Source organism: Periophthalmus magnuspinnatus, chromosome 20, assembly GCF_009829125.3.
Source record: "Periophthalmus magnuspinnatus isolate fPerMag1 chromosome 20, fPerMag1.2.pri, whole genome shotgun sequence".
Lineage (NCBI taxonomy): Eukaryota > Metazoa > Chordata > Actinopteri > Gobiiformes > Gobiidae > Periophthalmus > Periophthalmus magnuspinnatus.
This window is the reverse complement of record NC_047145.1, coordinates 14300134-14318390: the sequence shown is the minus strand read 5'-3', so window position 1 is coordinate 14318390 and position 18257 is coordinate 14300134. Positions and strand designations below refer to the sequence as shown.

The following is an 18257-nucleotide window of genomic DNA, read 5'->3' as shown; positions in this document are numbered from 1 at the left end:
AATGTTAACGTTTACTTGTTTTGTTTTTCAAATGCTCTTGAGAAAAGATTTTGCCCCTTTTTTGCTATGGTAAGATGAAAATAATGATTTGTCAAGCTGCATTTGCCTATATTATAAAGAAGTCAATCTCAAACGCAGACTAAATGCACAGTGTGTGATTTGCTATTCACTTCTTAAGGAGGTTTTGAAAGTTAAAGACTCTCTGTAGCCATTCCAGACACGTTTGCATCCCTCTGTGGTAATTCTAGCAACTTGGAGGGCTCTGGGAGTGACTTGCTTGTTGATGCTAGCACTTTTCCCTTGGGTTTCTCTTTTCTGACTCTTTCTGTTCTATCCGCCCCCCCTCCCGCTCACCAACCTTCCTGCTATTCCCCAGAAATCACCCACCCTCCGCGCTCCCGCCGCCACAATGTCAGGAGCTGTCAGATAAGCAGGTTTGCGTAGCCTCACTGCGGGGCATGAAGAAGCCGGGGATAACAACCGTGCAATCATGAGGGCTGCAGCAGAAGCCTCTATAGGCCGACTATAGGCGTCCTCTTGGTGGGCAGAGGGGGTGATTGGGCCCAGAAGGTGACCTGCTCCTCTCCCTCTGGCACATTATGTTTACTGTTTACGTCTTAATCGTTGTTGCTACTCGCGCTGCAGTAAAACATTTGTGCCCGTCAGACCTTTATAGGCTACATCTGTTGGGCAGGTGAAGGACAAGCCACTGACACCGGACTTGATAACGCCATAAAGGGATTTGAAAGCGGTCCAGGAGTGAACACGTAGTCGATAGGAACTTATCTGTAGAGAGCCGGGGGTGAAAAAGATGGAGAGGGAGAACTTGGCTCCCTTCTCGACAAAGTATCATCATTAAAGCAGTAATACAGTAATCTAATACCCACACTGAGGGATTTATCATGGCCGCTATTGTAATCTGGTGCCGCACACGTAGAAGATTTCTGGCTACTGTATTCTTCAGTATAAAAGCCTGAATATGTGGGTGGGCCTGACAGAAAACTCTTAAAGGCTGTTTAAGTAAGTGAACAAAGACATATGCATGATATTAAGGTGGGTAAAATGAGTCTGCTTTGACACAGAGCCAATATGCGTCAAGACAAGTGGAGAGAGAAGCGGGGGACTTAAATACCTATATAACGCTACGAGCCATACCATAAAGTCTATATAATGACCACTTCAGAACACAAGAGTGGTTTGCAGAAGGTGGCTAATGATGGTATAAGTATAGACATAGATGTTTTGAAAATGATTGAACTCATGTCAGTCCAAGTAATATTGAGTCAAGGCTGCAAGGATACAGCAAAGATATATAAATAAATATAAACCATAAGAAGACATGGAGATGCTAATATGGTTATCTGAAGGTTAAGGAGAAGACTGCTTTCTATTATATTCACATAAGATACAGAATGAATAAGTACAGAATATTGGCCAGTAAGAGACATATGGAGAAAGGACTGTTAAACTAGATTATTCTCTACAAGTATTTGCACTTTTGCTTACCAGAGATTGAATGCAACCCCAGTGGCATAGTGCATCTCCATACATGATGTACTTGCTCTCAGAGTTTTCTTTCCTTCAAGTTGTGGGTGTTACACGTGAGCGTTCTGTTTAGTTTCAACATATAAAAAATATAAAACAAATCTATCTTGTGTAGCATGTGTAATTAGCCATAATGCTAATAAGCCTGTAGAGCTGGCTTCACTCCCACTGTTACCATGACAGATACCAAATCTTAGCTTTCTGGGCTCAAAATCAGTAGGTTTTCTATACATGCACATTATAAGTTGTAAAAGGTTGCACAGGGGTGTTTCAAAAAATTGAAATGACACATAATATAATTATAATTTATGGGAATTTGCAACAGATATCTCCATGGTACTCACTCTGAGCCAGTGATGATGTATCCAAAATGGCGGTCCTTCCCTCGGCTGGAGAACTCTTTCACCCCCACGTGGACCATCTGGGTTTTGACCTTCATGTCTTTCTTCTCGGGGTCCTGCAGCTGTTTCTTCCTCTGAAGCTCTTGCATCCACCTCTCCATCTCCGAGTCCACTTGTGCATCTGGACCATGAGGTCCACTGGTCAGATGCAGAGTGGTGCCCTCTTTGGCAGGGCCCACCATGGTCTTCTCCTCCCAGTGGTGCACAGCTGGAGCCTGGCCCTGAGTGGTCCTGCTCTGGACACTCTCTAGACCTCCCGATTTATGGTTACTGTTCACATTTGGCACCTCATCAAAGGGCTCCATGTTGAGGTAGTTTAGGAGCTTTGAGAAGAGAACTGAATGCTGCGAAATTAAAAGACATTAAATTAGGAAAGTTTATTACCTTGCCTTCCTATTAGCTTTCAGTTGATCTTTTATTATAAAATTTAAATTTTGTTTACAGTTCAGTGGTAAAAATATATCTCAAAATATGTTCTTAAAAGCCTTAACATACAAGACCAAACATGGATATCATCCTTTAAAAAGCTTTTAAATTGTTGCATTTGTTCACTTTTTAAAATGTGTTGTGCCTTTTGCATCATGTTATAGTACATAAAATGCATACCTGGGCACCATTTGTATATTGTGCACAGCTTAAAGAATGTTTGATGATTAATTCACCTTGTCAACAGGCTCTTTGTCCATGCTTTCCTTTGGTTGCCCTGAAAAACAAAAAAACACAATGTGTATGTGAGGAAACTGCGTAAGAAATAAAATAAAATTATATATATATATATATATATATATATATATATATATATATATATATATATATATAGTTAAGGAAAATGCTTTGCTAAATCTCTAAAACAATGATCTCCTATTTCCTGATTCACCTTTTTGTTTGACAGTCTCACCACCTTTAGTCTCGCCCCCTGACTGCGGCTCTGGTTCTTGATTTTGCCCTGTCGCCTTGAGTGGCCCCCCATTGGCCTCTTTTGGCCCCTCAGAATCCACAGGTCCAGGTCCAGACTGGGCCACAGCCACAGCGGGGTGCTCCTCATGCACCTCCTGCAGAGCTCCATTGAAGACGCCAACCAGGTCGTCCAGGCCTGTTCCCATTAGAGAATCAAGGTTCATGCTGTGACTCCCCAGCTGATTTAACATGCTCTGGAGGAAGTGGTCTGAAGAACAAGGAAGTAAATTTCAATTTGTTGCTTATAGTATATTTATTAGTCATTACATTTATTTTACTGTAATTGTCTGCATTATTTTAGGTTTAAAAACATTTGCAGAATAGGTAAATGTATGTAATTGGCATCAATGTATTTAATCATTATTTTGGTGTGACTCCATAAAACTACACTTAACTACAATTACCTCTTCTATTATAATTACATATTTGCTACTCAGCTATAAAAAATATATATAAAAAACATATTTTGCTAATATGTTTAAAACAAAATTCTTGGTAATTGGTAAGTAGTAACTCATTTTGAAGGGCAGGTCCTCTACCAGGAAATAATGCATTCAAAAAATGTTTTATTACATTAAAAATTAACATAAAAAAGCAAAAAAGGACCACGTGAGGGGAGCCTAGGAGTCCAACCCAGTAGTGTATAGGCCCATTGTTGTAGCCTACTTCTTACCAAAATTCAAATTTTAGACTATAACAACTGGCCTAATTTTATGGCATATTTGTCATTAACAAATATTAATTTCTTGTGTTCATCTATGTGTCAGTGGTTCCCAGTGGAGCTTCGCCCTCCACTCCCTCCCTGGCTCTGCTCCTCCTCTACAGCGCCCTGAGCTCCAACTGAAACTCAAACTGGGCTGTGGATGATTCCAGACAACAGTCTCAAACTTTTGTCCACACACATAGACATGTGCTGTGTTATCTTATCAAGAATTCTGATCTTTAGCTAAAAATGCAGCATGCATCACAGTGATATGCTCACGCTATTGAATTGATTGCTCATAACATTGTGAATAAGAGGAGAGTTGAAAAATATATAAAAACTGGCTAAATGCTTAGGTGGTGTAGAATATATTTATGGATTATAAACTGTTTCTATAGTTTTTGATTTGGTGCTATGTGCTGTTAAGGTTAAGACACACAGGCAGACACACATGAGCGAGAGGCAGGAGAGAGAGAGGGAGCGAAATTATTTTATAGTATGTTTGAGTGTCCAAAATGACTTTTACACATCTACTCTCTTCATGGTCAAATATTTAACCTAAAAATATATTGACAATGAGGGCACACAGGGCAAAGGTGCAGGTGCTTGAGCACCACTTTGGCTCTATCTGTGCGTGTCCCTGGCCATTATAATTAGAAAGTATGAATACACAATTTCTTACCATCCATAAGACCAAATGGCTGTTTTGAGTGACGATTTGCCCCAGCTTTGTATAGTAGTTTATCCAGGTTTGGTCTTGATGCCTTGGACCCATAGGCTAACTGGGATTGCATATCTTCTTTGTTATCTGTGGCTGGATAGGCAGAACTAAAATACTGCAGTTTCCCTTTGGGCCATGCACCTTGGACTCCTGAGCTTTCATGTTGAGTCTTAGTGGGTATGTCATTGAGAAGTCGTTCCAAATGCCCGGATAATAGTTTGCCCTGGCCAGGTCCTTGGTTAGAGAACGCTGAGCCAAGTTTGGGATGCCTGCCTTCTCCACTTTTTGTGAAGACTTTAGTGATTGGGGGTTGTCCATCTCCTTTGTGAATGCTATAGATAGTATGTTCCTTCCACGTGTGCTTGGGTCTTGAACTGGACTCTGTTTGACCATCAGAGTTGAAATCTTCATTCTACAACACAAAGGGTCGCATTGCGGTTATTTTCTGTAATACATCTCATTGTATCTCGCAGTGCTTTCCACCATAGGCGCACTATGTGGGTTGTTCTGGGGCAGCGTCTTTGCTATAATAAGAATAGCAACCTGGGCTCAGCGAGACAAGACAGGATATGAATAAGGATTTCAGATCAAAGACAACTGCCCTTGGAAATTGCATTATGGAAATCAGAGATGAGATAATGTCAATCTTGCAGTGTTTTTCATGCATTTTCACAATAGACAACAAACTTTAAAAGCATATCCCGACAGTCATAGAACTAACTGAAAACCCTTATCTAAACGCTAAAATTACGGGTCTGAATCCGAGTTAACTGTGAGCTTACAGTGATGTAGCATGAATTATGGATGTAGAATACAATGAGCCGCCGTAGGGACTGTTAGACGCATATAAGTCTGTCCCATCATAGTCAAGATCAATATTGGTCTCAAAGTGTGTGATTTTCTCTTTTCTTTTCTTTGTAAGATAAAAAAAAAATCATTGTGTGAATTGTAAAGACTTGCACTTCCATTCAGCAGACAGTGGCATAACCGATCCACTGCACAGCATTATTATCCATGTCCCTGCCGCACTAATACTAGCTATCTCCCCTGGTGCCATTTTCTGTCCTTCAAATGTATATAGAGAAAATGTCAGGCTTTCGTAGCCCAGCATACTGAGAAGCCATAATGGCATTAGCACAGTGAGATGGGGGCGCTCTGCCATTCATTCTAACCATGTTTGCCTTTTTCCATCACGCTATACAACAAAGGGCCTCATCTCATCAATAAGAGAGGTCCTGAACTCTTCAACTCTGCATTATGGCTGCACTGACACAGCAGCAGGAAGCGGCCCAGCTATGAAGGATGCCTCGCAGACTGCACACAAAGCCGGGGTCCCACCCTAAATATGAGGATTGAATAATGTAAAGTGGTGATGGGAGATCATTGTGCAAAAGGGTTCCTCCTCAGTGGGCAGTGTGAAGAAGACAGAGCAGAAACAAAAGCATGAACAAGAGGGCGACCCCCAGCTAAGAGAGATACTGGAGCCATCTAAAGGAGAGGAAGAGGCCCCTGCCATTTTAAACCACTGCAGTGAGAATGTACAGAGTATTACAAATACACTGTATAAATGCTTCACACATATTTGTGTTTTCAATACATATATATGTGTGTGTGTGTGTGTGTGTGTGTTTGTTAACAGAATTTGTTTTTTACCAGCACTTTCTGTATTTGCATTTAATTAATTTCTGTGCTTACCTGAATAGTATTTGCTCGTTGAGGCATGGGATCTGGTTGTGCTGGTAGCTCAGACTCGTTCGGAAATCCCAGGTCAGAAAGGTACTGCTGGAGGTTTTGGTTCAGCTCTGGCCTCTGTTTCCAGCCTTGAGGAGAGGTCAGGGTAGCTGGGGGCAGGGCAGGGCGGCGGAGGGGCATGTGTCTAAGTTTGGAGAGCTCTCGGGAGATCACTTGTTGTGTGAGGTCATCCTGCCATGTCATACCTGGAAATTAAAACTACAGTTCAGTCCTGAAGTTCTCATGCATATTGTTAAGGGTAGAGCATGAGTTCCTGCCCATCACAGACATGTACAGACCTGTGCACACTGCACATGCATGGAAAGATGTCACACTGCAGCCTGGGGCCTTGCCAACAGCTCTGCTAATTGCCAACACATAGTTGGGATGCAGAACTCCTGGGCAGGGGCAAAGCACACTGGTGCCAGGACCAGATGGAGCTACCCAAGCAAAAAACATACCCAAAACATGGCCCCATTCCCAATGAGCCGGCAGGCGCGGGATTCCATCAGCAAAGAGCGTAGTAATACTAAAGATATTATACTTTAGTGGCATTCCAAGATGTTCTCTTCAAACCCAATATAGAAACATTTTAATGAGGAAGTCAATCTGTTGTGGGCTACAATTCCAAGCTATCATACTGCTAACCTTTAGACATCTGAAAGACAAAGGCTGTGTATAATAATATGGAAGGTTTCAACAAACTAACTGACTAAAAGAGTATGTGAGCCACAGAATGTCTTCATTAGCCTGGGTGTTCACCTTTAAACTCAGGTTATTCTCATAGAAATTCATAAGCAGCAGATGAGGATCTGAGCTATGCAGAGCAGCTACAGATGCCGGCAGTCTTTCTTGGCAGCGCTGAATGGTGCACAAAGCAGCGTATGTTGTCAGTGTTCTGGAACGAGGCTCAGCCATCCATCCGTACAACGATGACAGTTAACTACCCGTGGCTTACCCAATGTGCTGTATTCTCACTATATCTCATAGTGGTGATCATAATTTCAGCTATTATAAGTCACGATGGGGAAGTTAGAGCAGGCGTCACCCTAAAGGATCCATATGCTTGTTGCAGTTAGCTGCAGTTGGTTAAATGCTTCCGTGTAAATGTGCAGAGGCACCACAACAAGCCCAGGGCTGTGGCTGGCTTCATTGACTGTGACACCTCTATCCCCTCTGTCTCCTGGGGATGCAGTCATTTCCATACATACTATGTGTATGTGTCTGCTGTGGGCACACTTCAGGGACAAGGTATGCCTGTGCAAATGACACCACCAAAATGAGGCATTTTGTTCAAAGTCAGGATAAAAATGTGTTGGGGCCTTTACGCTCCAATTCCTCTCAATCAACCTCTCAGCTGATTATTCTGGCGCTGAGAATCTAAATGTCATGCAAATTCATCTGGAAGTCCAAAAGAAAGAGCAGGTCCCATCACCAAGTGCTGCCACTTTTTGCCTGTTAAGGATAGCAGGCCGTCTCAGGCAAATGCCTCGGTTAATTAACGCCTCGCCATTAGCGCAACAGCTTTCAAACAAGCCGGCCTCCTGTCTATTTGGTGTGTGACAGAGAGAGTGAGGGCCTCCTAAATATTCAAAGCCTATTAGATGGGACTCTTTCTACATGTCTACTTGTTTCATCTGGTGTTTTTGAAATGCAGATTTTCCCCTTTCCTTTACTTCTGTCCACCAACTGATTTTAAAGGCATTAATAGAAGAGAGTGTGAATAATTTAGCAGCAAGTTCAATCTAATTAGTCAAAATGAAACATGTCAATCCTAATATGACACATAAATTAAAATAACTCTGCAGATAGATCTAGCAATACATTTGGAAAGAACCCCTCATTTGCTCACAGTGCTAAGAAACCAAAAAAATTAAATAATAGTCCAGATGAAAGTACAACACTACTAGTTTTTATTAATACACATTTAGAAGCCACTCTACATAATAGCACTAATAAGGTGCAAAGTGTAGTTTGTGGAGGTGGAGGTGTTATGCCAGAGACTAGGTGAGAGGATGTGGGTTAAATCTGGATCTAGCTGTGTTGATGGATTTGTTGAAGTAAACTAATTGCATGGCGTGTTTTAGACCTGCGCCTGCTCCACTTGCTACACAGATTGGGATTTAAAGGGATGTCATCGATTGCAAAAAATATTGAATTATTGTCATCTCTGTTCAATACTTGGTTATTTTGACTTGACATATACCAGAGCGCGGTTGGTTCAATTTTTCTTCCTAGTATCATGCTGCAAGGTTGTCAGGGAACAGACAAGGCAGAGCCTGAGTCAGGTTCCTCTGCTCCTCTGTCAGAGAACATTAACTTGTACTGCTCACAGGACAAGACCAAAGCGGTAAGATGATGCTTCACTGTGGTTAGATGGCATGTCAGTTTCAGAGCTCTGATTTGTCCTGACTGACTATACCTGCCAATGGAGCCAATGCACATGTCTCAGCGCATCACCGTACATCTCTGGTACACGGACTGTAAGAGCGTATGCCACACTGCACAGGGTCAGCGGGCCCACCCACTCCGGGTTTGTGGAGTTTACTGCTCTATATCTACAAAGAAAGCTGTCGTGATTCATTTTGATCAGCTACATGATGTTTTTCAGTGTCATAAATTTTAATGGAAAAATACTTAAAAGACAAAAGGACAAAATATTCTAAAGACATTGCATAACCTTACATAATATAGTGGTATCTAGAAGCAATGGGAGAGAGCAGTGGATTCAGACAGTGCCCAAAGCAGAATTTGAACCAAACCAAGGATGTGGGGATTAGTTCAGGGGCAAAAACTGTTCATGTGAATGTTCAAAAAGGGCATTTTGCATTTGTTTGCAGGAGTGGCGACTTTTCTGGTTTTGTTTTGTACTATGTTAACATGTGAGCTGTAAACAGTCACATAAGACACTTTAAAGATTAGGGCTGCAACGATTAATCGACAAATTGTTATCTGGACTATACAGACTCTAAAACACATACAGAAAGACCTTGATAACAAAGACAATGGCATTATTAAATCAAAATGTCCAAAAATAAGATAAGGATTTTTAATTTTTATCAATAATACACTTTATTAATAAACATTCTCTATTTAAAAGCTTTCAGTCACAATATTCTGTCCTTTATTTGGTTAAAAATGTCTTTTGAAAATCTAAATGACAAGTCGACTCATCGAAAAAATAATTGCTGACTTGTCGACCACTAAAATAAACCACTGAAATAATCGTTAGTTGCAGCCCTATTAAGGATAGTAAAATACTGATTCAAAATATTCTCCATTGCACTATTTTGTGGCTTATGAAATATGGTCAGTTCATTTAGAAAAGTGTTTAATGGGATATCCCAATTAGGGCTGCAATATCATGGGTACAAAGCGGTTTTCAATGTTGTTTTTAATGCAATTTCCAGCAGCAATATTTCATGCTGCTGCAATATTTGTTTTCATAATGGGACAAGTCATTAGGCTTCTTCACTGACTCTACCATTTAAACAGTGGTCTTTGCAGAAAATATTACGATGATATATTGAAATGACATACAATGTATTGCTTAGTACCATGCATTTCTCTTACAAAGCCATATGAGAAGGTAAGTTGTGGATTTAACAATACAGTGAGTGAAATGCTTCTTGTATTCCAGTGGTATTGTGGTGAAAGTTTAATACACCATGTAAACTGCCAATGGCGACACATCCTGACAAGCCCAGCCCTTTTGTGGAGGGGTCACTCTCTATTGATCAGGGTGACATTGGTGTTGTGCGCTGAGCAGAGATTGTGTGATGTCTACCTGTGCCTCTGATGCAAGATAAAGAGGATTGTACATCGATTCCATTGATGTCTGTCCCTATTTTTCCTCCTCCTTCATCTCTTCAATTTAGGTTACAGTACAATGGTCTCAACACCCGCCTGGTGGAAAAAAGTCTCCCTGTGTCTCAAAGATGACACTTGAATAGCTGATAAGAATAACGTGTCACCTAGCATTACCAGTGCACTGCAGCTCTAGTGAAAGCCCCTGCCCGCTGATTGTAGATGGGACAGAACAAATGGAGGGAAATGATTTGGAGTGATGATGTCATGTCTGCAGTGGTAAACAGGTGTCTAAAAACACAAGGTCACAGAATAAGTGCAGAGATGAAGAGCCAAAAGGTATCAGCCCCTCAAAGGGAGCGTGGAAAATCACACAGCGGATGTCTCTGCTTTCATTTGTTTATTTGGGAGCAGTAATTAGGCTACAATAAATGTGTGGTCCTGCCAGGCTTAATATTCATGGCTGTTTTTTTCTTCTGTTTGATATCCTCTTGCCGACTGCTCGGTCTTAATGATTTTCAACACTGGTTCACGCCTGTTAAAAATATTAAGCTGAGACTGGCCCGTAAAGCCAATTATGTCTGAAAGGCTAATGTAAGCTGGTCACGGTCTGTGTTAAAGACATCTACTGCCCCCTGGTGGAGACATACTGCAGTTGCACATGAATACATCTCTAAGGTGCTTCATTAAACATTTTTTTTTTGTCCTTAACAACAGTGATCTTCAGGGTCCAAACCGTCAACAGTTAAAAATCTATTGACTTGACCATCATTAAAGAGTTGAACTGTTTAATTTGTAGTTCAATGAAACTAGAAAAGCGTTGTTAGAAATAACAAAGCCTGGCATCTGGATGAATAAATGTACTAATGATCCTAAAATACTGCTGCTTAGGTTACTGTGCATATACAATGTCTCCCCATAGATGTAACCTGGTATAACATGCACATTAGCTGGAGCCACTGATTGAGTGGGAGAGTCTGGCTGATGTGATTACACTGCACACCTCACAGTTAGTCATCCACAAAATTAGCTCTAAATGTCCTATCATACAGGCCAATTAGACTGGCTGCTCGAGCTAGGCAATAATGGCTAAACAATGGCCACTGTGAGTCAAATGACCTGTTCAGCTCAGTGGCATTGTCCTGTGAACGCCAAAAGAGACAGCTTGGCTATTTGGTGAGCCACACAATGGCAGCTGACACAGTGCTCGAGGCCCTGTACATGACTGATAAGGCCTGTAGGAAAGAGGCGTGGGGCTGTACCTCTGTGAGCCAGTTTCTGCAGGAGGATCCTGAGGCGCTGCAGAGCCGACGAGGAGATGTCATAAGTGTGGAGGTCTGCTCCAGCCAACTCCTGGCACTGTCCAAAAACTCCATCTGCACAAACAGAGACATTCAGTAAGCACTCATCATGAACAACATGCAGAAGGATATGAGTACATCTACTATGTGCTATGAAGACAAAAGCTGCTCGACAGCGTCATATTATGTATGGCACACTGACCGCCCTGTACCCTGATTCCCTGGTTTGGGGCGAAGCTAATAGCTGACATTTCTCCTCTGACAGTGCTAAGATAAGGAGGCGTTCATGGCAGAAAGGACTTTATCAGAGCCTGGGTAATCTCCCTATCAGAGCCCGCCCGCCTCACTCAATATCGGTTGCTAGGCAACCCACGCCACCAAGTTCCTATCAGCTTCATCATTCAATGGCTGGTCTAGACCTCTGAAGGCTCGGGGGCTTGCAGACGTAGTGTGTAGATGTAATGTCTGGAATAGAAATGAGCTGTGCTACCACCTCCTTTCAGCTGTACAGACTTGTGACTGTTGTTGGCTAAACTCATGAGAGTCCACCTCATGACGATCTGTGGGGATGACTCCTGCAGGTGCAGTGTGTGCAGTGACCCTTGTGCGTAAAGCGTGTCCACAGACCCACTCTGAGAGCACTAGCGCCAATCCCTCACCATGCCTGGACCTAATGATGTGAATCAACACTTTGTCATGCACCAGAGCACTCCATTAATTAGCCCAAGTTGTTGGACAACAAACATCAATGCTATGATTGATGCTCGCTGACACTCTGGGCATTGTACGATACACAAATATTACAGCTCATGTCCCCAACATGCAGTAATTTTCTGTGCTCGCCTCGATGCTCTGAGACTAATAATTACCCAGATAATGATGTGATGTCAGACGGGACCTCTAAATGAAATTCTTATTCTGCAGAAGAGGTGGGTGTTTTCCTGCCTCCCTCCCGTTCCTCTGACCCGGTAAATGACAGCTCCGTTCTGAGACAAACCCGTGGGAGATGGTGGATTACCATACACACTGTGCACACAACATCAAGTTATTTTAGGATTTCATATGGAGCAGCAGGAGAGCTCCGGGTGACACAGATCATAACAAATGTGTCTGAATAACAACATGGCACCTTCCTCTCACTCTGCCAGCTCTCACTCTTTTCCACTCATCAGATTATCAGCATTGACGCTCTACAAATATAGACATTTGAACAGATTTGCTTTAAATTTAGCACCTTTTTCTGAATCATTTTTTTCTAATGAATTTTGTAAATAATAAAACACCTAAATGCATTTTAGCCATGTTTCAAAATGAAGTCAAGCCATTCTAAATAAGAGACTAAACTAATGCAGTAATCCCACATGTTACATATAAGATCCTATGGACAATGGTCTTATATTATAAAAAATTATTGCAATTCCATTTGGGAATTGCAATAATTCAAATTGTGATGTTGATTCTTTGGTGATTAATCCTGCAGGTTTACTTTTCTGTGTTTGGTAAAACTCAGTAATGAGTAAATAAAGGGTAGACAGGGACATAGAGGAGACAGGCCTGTTAAATGTTTGATACTCTTCCTCTTCACAGTGATTCATGTGGGACATCTCAGGTAAAAGCAGAGCCAATATTCAGTCATAGAATACACAATTCATGTATTGTTTAAACTGTTTAAGTCTTGTTAGTCAAACATAATGGCTGATTGATTTATTGAGGTGTTTCAGGTGCAGCCAAGGAGGAAAGACGGTAACATTTCAGACCCACACGCATGAGAAATCACAAAGCAGCTCTCTGACACTCTTGGCAACAAAACAGTTTAATTTCAGGCTTGGGAGACTACCACCGTGTAAGGTTCACAGAAGTTGAACATAATATAAAGATGGGATGCCATGTCAAGTAGATATAGGTACTAAAAAAAATAAAATAAAATAGCATGGACTGTTTACGTAGGGATAGGACTGCACAATTATGGAAAAAATTGAATATCTACTAACAAGCATTGTGATTGTGATTAGATTCGCAATGCATGTTTAAAAAGAAGCATTTTGTTTAGAATCCACAGAGTAAGCATCTCTACAAGTATTAAAGAAGACCTATTATCTTTGTGTCTGCTATTTAGTTATAATCTTTGACACCCGTGGATCAATGTGCTACAATTCACCATAACCGTCATCACAACAAAGAGCCACAGCTGCCAGCACCTCCCATGGATAGTTGCACATCACACTAGTGAATATAGCTGATTTTGTTTTTCATTTTTACCACAATGACTATATGACACTGCTGAATCTTACATGTATCACCAATAAAGAAAATAAAATAAGAGAATGAAGTAAGTACTGAGCAGTGGGTATAGGCCGTCTTGAATAGGAGTATAAAGATTACTCAAACATACATAAATCACTCTAATACAACTTTGAGAGGGGCAACAACAACATGTTTAAAAGCTCTGAAAAATCTATTTTGCAGCCAATAGGTCCACTTTTACATTTAAGAGAAGACTGAAATAAGGACTAATAAACTAATTCAAGAATACCATGCATATCTGAACATGTAAAGGTTTAAACTACAGGTACAACAATTTCTTTCTATGAGACTTCTTTGCAAAGGACGTTCTACTATAAAACTACAATTTCTATTTGATAACAATATATTATACATCCAGTGGTACACCTTCAGGTCTTGGCAGAAGGTGAAACAAAGTCTATAAAGACAGTGATTCTGTAATGATCATCTGTCAGCGTTAAAGAAATATTAAGCTGACGACGAATCGATTTGCGGCACTTTGGAAAACACAATGCAAATGAACCTTGATCTGTTTACTCTATAATGGATAAAACTGGCCCAGGAATCAATCATGTGCTTCACCTATGATACCTTCCAATAAATCTCACTCTAGGTCGCATGTTGTTGACGCGCAAAGATTTCCAAGCACAAAACGGTAAAGCGCTGCAAATCCTAATGCTTTCTCCGCAGGCACCGCGACAGACAGTAGTACAGCTAAATCTGTTTAAACTGTGAAGGCTAATGCTGGAGGATAACAGGAGCAAACACAAACGCTGACAGCTAGGCGGAGGGAGGGAGGGGATGGAAGGGAAGGAGAGAGGGGAGGACCAGTCCCGGAGACAAATTAAGACATATTGAAACAGGTGTACTCAAGTGTCGTCCAAAATGAATAGGCCAGAACCAGTGCAGTGAGACAGTCCAGATGCACAACGCTATAGGGAAGAGAAAACATCTACAATGATTAGGATGTAAGGCATTGAGTGTTTACAGGCTTTTTAAAAACCTTTGAAATGATAATTTTCATTATGCGTGCACTTCAGATCTACATGAAAATAAAAGCATTAGGGAGACAAAGTGTGCTCTCGACATCAAACACACCCCTCTAATTGTAATAATTCAGTTCCATATTTCTATTGGAGCTAGACAGTTTTGTTTAAAAAAAAAAAATCTATATGTGAGTTTTCTGTAGTATTGAAATTACTTTTAGATTAAATAACTTCTTTTTGGATTGTAACATTTAAACTACATGATACTGATGAATCAATAAATTTTTGATATCCCTGCCTCTAACACTAAGCCTCTATAGAGTGGCTATGTCTTACATAGTGCATTGTATTGTACCTGGGGTAGTCTAAAATAAAGAGTGTTCAAAGCATTTTGAGTGTCCACTTTAGCCTGAAATGTTGTAGTTGTTGCTTAAAGTGTTTGTGCTTGCAGATGTAGCGGGTTTACGATCAATACAAGCGTCAGCCAAAGCGTTTAAATCTAAAACAAATTGCAAGTATTTCAGACAATATTGGCCCAAGTGGAGGTAAGATAACCACCAATCAATATAAAAAAGCCTTGGTTAAGTGTTTAATAGGAGCCAACCCATGCCCAAAGGGAGCGTGGACCACTTATCCGCTGTACTTTAGCTTGGCTTATCATTGCGGCAAAGCACAACACACTCGGGAGAGATGCATCAAATGAAATGTGGTTTCCGGCATTGTGGTAATTACATAGCATTCAAAGAGCAGGTAGAGAAATATAGATTTGAAGTGGTTGTCAGTGAGATATAAAGGGATAAATACATGCAGTTACAAAAACAAATATTGATTGACACAAAAAGAAGCTCCTATTTTGTAAGCCGTCAAGCCCTTCTCCATAGCAACAGCGCGAGTGAGGATTGGCCCAACCCTGAGAAAACCAGGTTAGTCCTTGAGGGAGGCGAGAAAGTGCCAGACCTAGTTACCCCCACGCGTGCCCTGTCTGGCCCGCTCATCAGGAGTCCAGCAGCCTCATCGCTCCACTGCGGATAACACGAACAAAACACAATCATACCACCAAATAGTGTCTCCATAATGCTTGGATATTAGGTTGTGGTGGCAGAATAGGAAATCTACAAAGAAATAAGCATCTCATGAGCGTGCATAATAAGGTAAAGTTAATATGAAGCCTTCGTTGTGAGCCTTGGGGTATTTTCCAGCGAGTTGTCAGCAAATTTTGTTCTATTAGACTACAAGGCGTTGCTCTGAACCAAAGCAGTCAGTGTGTAATTAAAGAGGTTTTTTTTCCCCCTCCTCTCTCCGCTTGAACTGGGCTAATGAAAAATGGTCGGAAAGACATTTATTTTCTAATATAGATAGTCTACAATTTCGACAAAACATTCATAACAAAAATCCTAATTTATCAGTGGTTTGTTGTCGTCAGTGGTGATGAAATGTTTTAGTCTTTTAAAGAGTGGTTTAAGGAGAAAATATGAAATAAATGAAAGATATATTTTTTAATCTGACCTGCGGTGTTGTAAGCTTCCTGTTTGGTTAAAAAATACAATTTGAGCAACAGATAATGCAAAATCCTATTAGGGTTGGCAAAAATGTCAATACCCAGACACTAATCAACACGAAAACTAGAATCAAAAATATCAAATTTGAACAAATATCAATACTGAACAAAAAGCATCACATAGTAGTAGTAGTAATTTTAGATTGACATGCATCTAAATTTCAACTAGAAAAAGATTGCAAGGTAAAATAAAGAAACTACTACTGTGTATATTGTGAATTTATCATTGCTGTATCAAACTGAGTGTCATATATATCTATGTATATCTATATCTAAGCCTACTCAAATTTTAGTATTGTGACAACGCTAAAAAAAAACTATTAACTAGATCCTATTTTGTAATACATCTCTAAAATAAACTATAATGTTTTTCAGTGCCACCATTCTTTATTTTTGTTCCTGAAGTGCATTTGTTTATTTCATTCAAACAAAAGAATCATGCACACAGAGGCATTCGGACATTGTGTTTACCAACTACAAACACGCAGAGCTCCTGAACCACAATGCCAGAATACATTAGCCTTTCATATGGCGTCCCGACAAAGCCTGCCCGATATCTACACCCCATCATTCCTCTTCAAAATTAAACGCAGGTGTGTGACGGGGCCGGAAATCGCACCGAGCAAAAAAAAAAAAAAGAAATCTTTCCATTCATCGGATGCACGTTGTCATGGCAACCAGACACAGACGCAAGCTCGTCTGTGTGCTTATGGGAAACCTCAGGGCCAAACAGTGCATAATAGACACTCTAAATAGGTTTTAATAGACGTGCATTTGAAAACACAAAGCTTCTAATGCCATCCTGCTCTGTGTCTAAGTTTGTGTCTCTGTCTCTAAGTATATGAGTGAAAAACCCACACTGAGCTCTAAAAATAACTTAAAAACTGCATACGTTCCATGAGGGCCGTGACCACGCTGGATGTTTCTCTATAATGAGACGTAGTGGGTGTGTAGCGCCCTTGGAAGATGACTTACCATTGACGCAGAACTCATATGGTGTGCAGAGCTCGTCTTCGAATAGGCAGCCTGCAGGAGAGGAAAAGTGACAGAGAGAGACAGAGGAGAGACATGGGCGTATTAATTAGGATCAGTATATGACATGGTTTCACACAGCAAGAACAGCACACCTGAAAAAGGAAGCATCAGTAGCATCATTGTGTGGGCTGACTGTAAAGATTGTGATTTTGTATGCTGCAATGTCTACGGGCATATGCAGGCCACAGTATACGAAGACACCACACTCCAATCACGGCCTTGTTGTTTTTACCATTCGGGGAAAAAAAAACCTCTTGAAATACAACAGGCTAATCAGTTGGAAGTAGAAGTAGCACAGTACTTTACAACAAAATATGAGCTACGAGGTTATGGGCTAATTAGCACAACAATTTCACACAGAAGTTTTATGTTAGCACCGTAGCTATTTGCAAATACACTGCAATGTCAACATTCATTTATTATTTACCTCTTTTCAGGGATTATCAGACATACGCGCCACAACTGTAGTGCAGAATACAGCAGCCAGACTTGGTTCCAGTTACAGCTTGTGACTGCTATGTTACAGTGGAGTTCATGACTACATTACCCAGCAGCCCCAAGTGAGTCTCGGCACTAACCGCAGACCTGTCATTCACCAATTAGTGTGACTCCTTCTACTGTGCCTATGACACTAACTCCACGGGTGAAGTGTCCATATCATGTGGTATGAGTAGACTATTTTAATGCATGTGAGGTGGTCAGTGGACTAATAAATGAGCAGATGGCTGCAGCATTGTGTGAAGCTGGTCCCTGTGCTCACATAGACTGTATGGTTCACATCACACCAGACACTGCTCAAATAAGCTTTTAGAGCAAATGTAGGATAAACAGAATTATATGTATTTATTTATTTATTTATTTATTTATTTATTTATTTATTTATTTATTTATTTATTTATTTATTTATTTATTTATTTAGTTAGTTAGTTAGTTAGTTAGTTAGTTAGTTAGTTTTGCACATTCCGCAAGAATGTTTAACAATTTCTTTAATGCTAATGGTTTAAAATGTGAAATTGAGACATGGCCTATTTACGTGTTTTCAGTGGAAAAGGTACAGGTGCACAGATGTCTAACACATGAAATAGTTACTCAAAACGGTAGCCTAGAATATAGTCTAATATAATTGTAGGTCCATTTAGTTACACTTAAAGTAGCCCTCTGCCCCTCTGCCCTTTAAGGTTGGTGAACCCTGGCCAGGCCTCTTTAGGTTTAGGTGCATGTTTTAAAAT

At 40.6% G+C, this 18257-nt stretch overlaps 1 protein-coding gene across 2 annotated transcripts in view; it reads right to left on the bottom strand.

The window, feature by feature from the left end:
• The window catches only part of ptprn2 (protein tyrosine phosphatase receptor type N2), a 112940-nt gene that overhangs the window by 81630 nt on the left and 13053 nt on the right, over nt 1-18257 (bottom strand). For both annotated transcript variants that reach the window (XM_033985973.2, XM_055230104.1), the window contains exons 2-8: nt 16969-17019; nt 11128-11241; nt 6023-6264; nt 4289-4739; nt 2824-3111; nt 2609-2649; nt 1890-2290 (exon numbers count right to left, since the gene is read on the bottom strand). In XM_033985973.2, the coding sequence (XP_033841864.1) occupies nt 1890-2290; nt 2609-2649; nt 2824-3111; nt 4289-4739; nt 6023-6264; nt 11128-11241; nt 16969-17019 (1588 nt within the window). The remainder of the gene's footprint in view (nt 1-1889; nt 2291-2608; nt 2650-2823; nt 3112-4288; nt 4740-6022; nt 6265-11127; nt 11242-16968; nt 17020-18257) is intronic.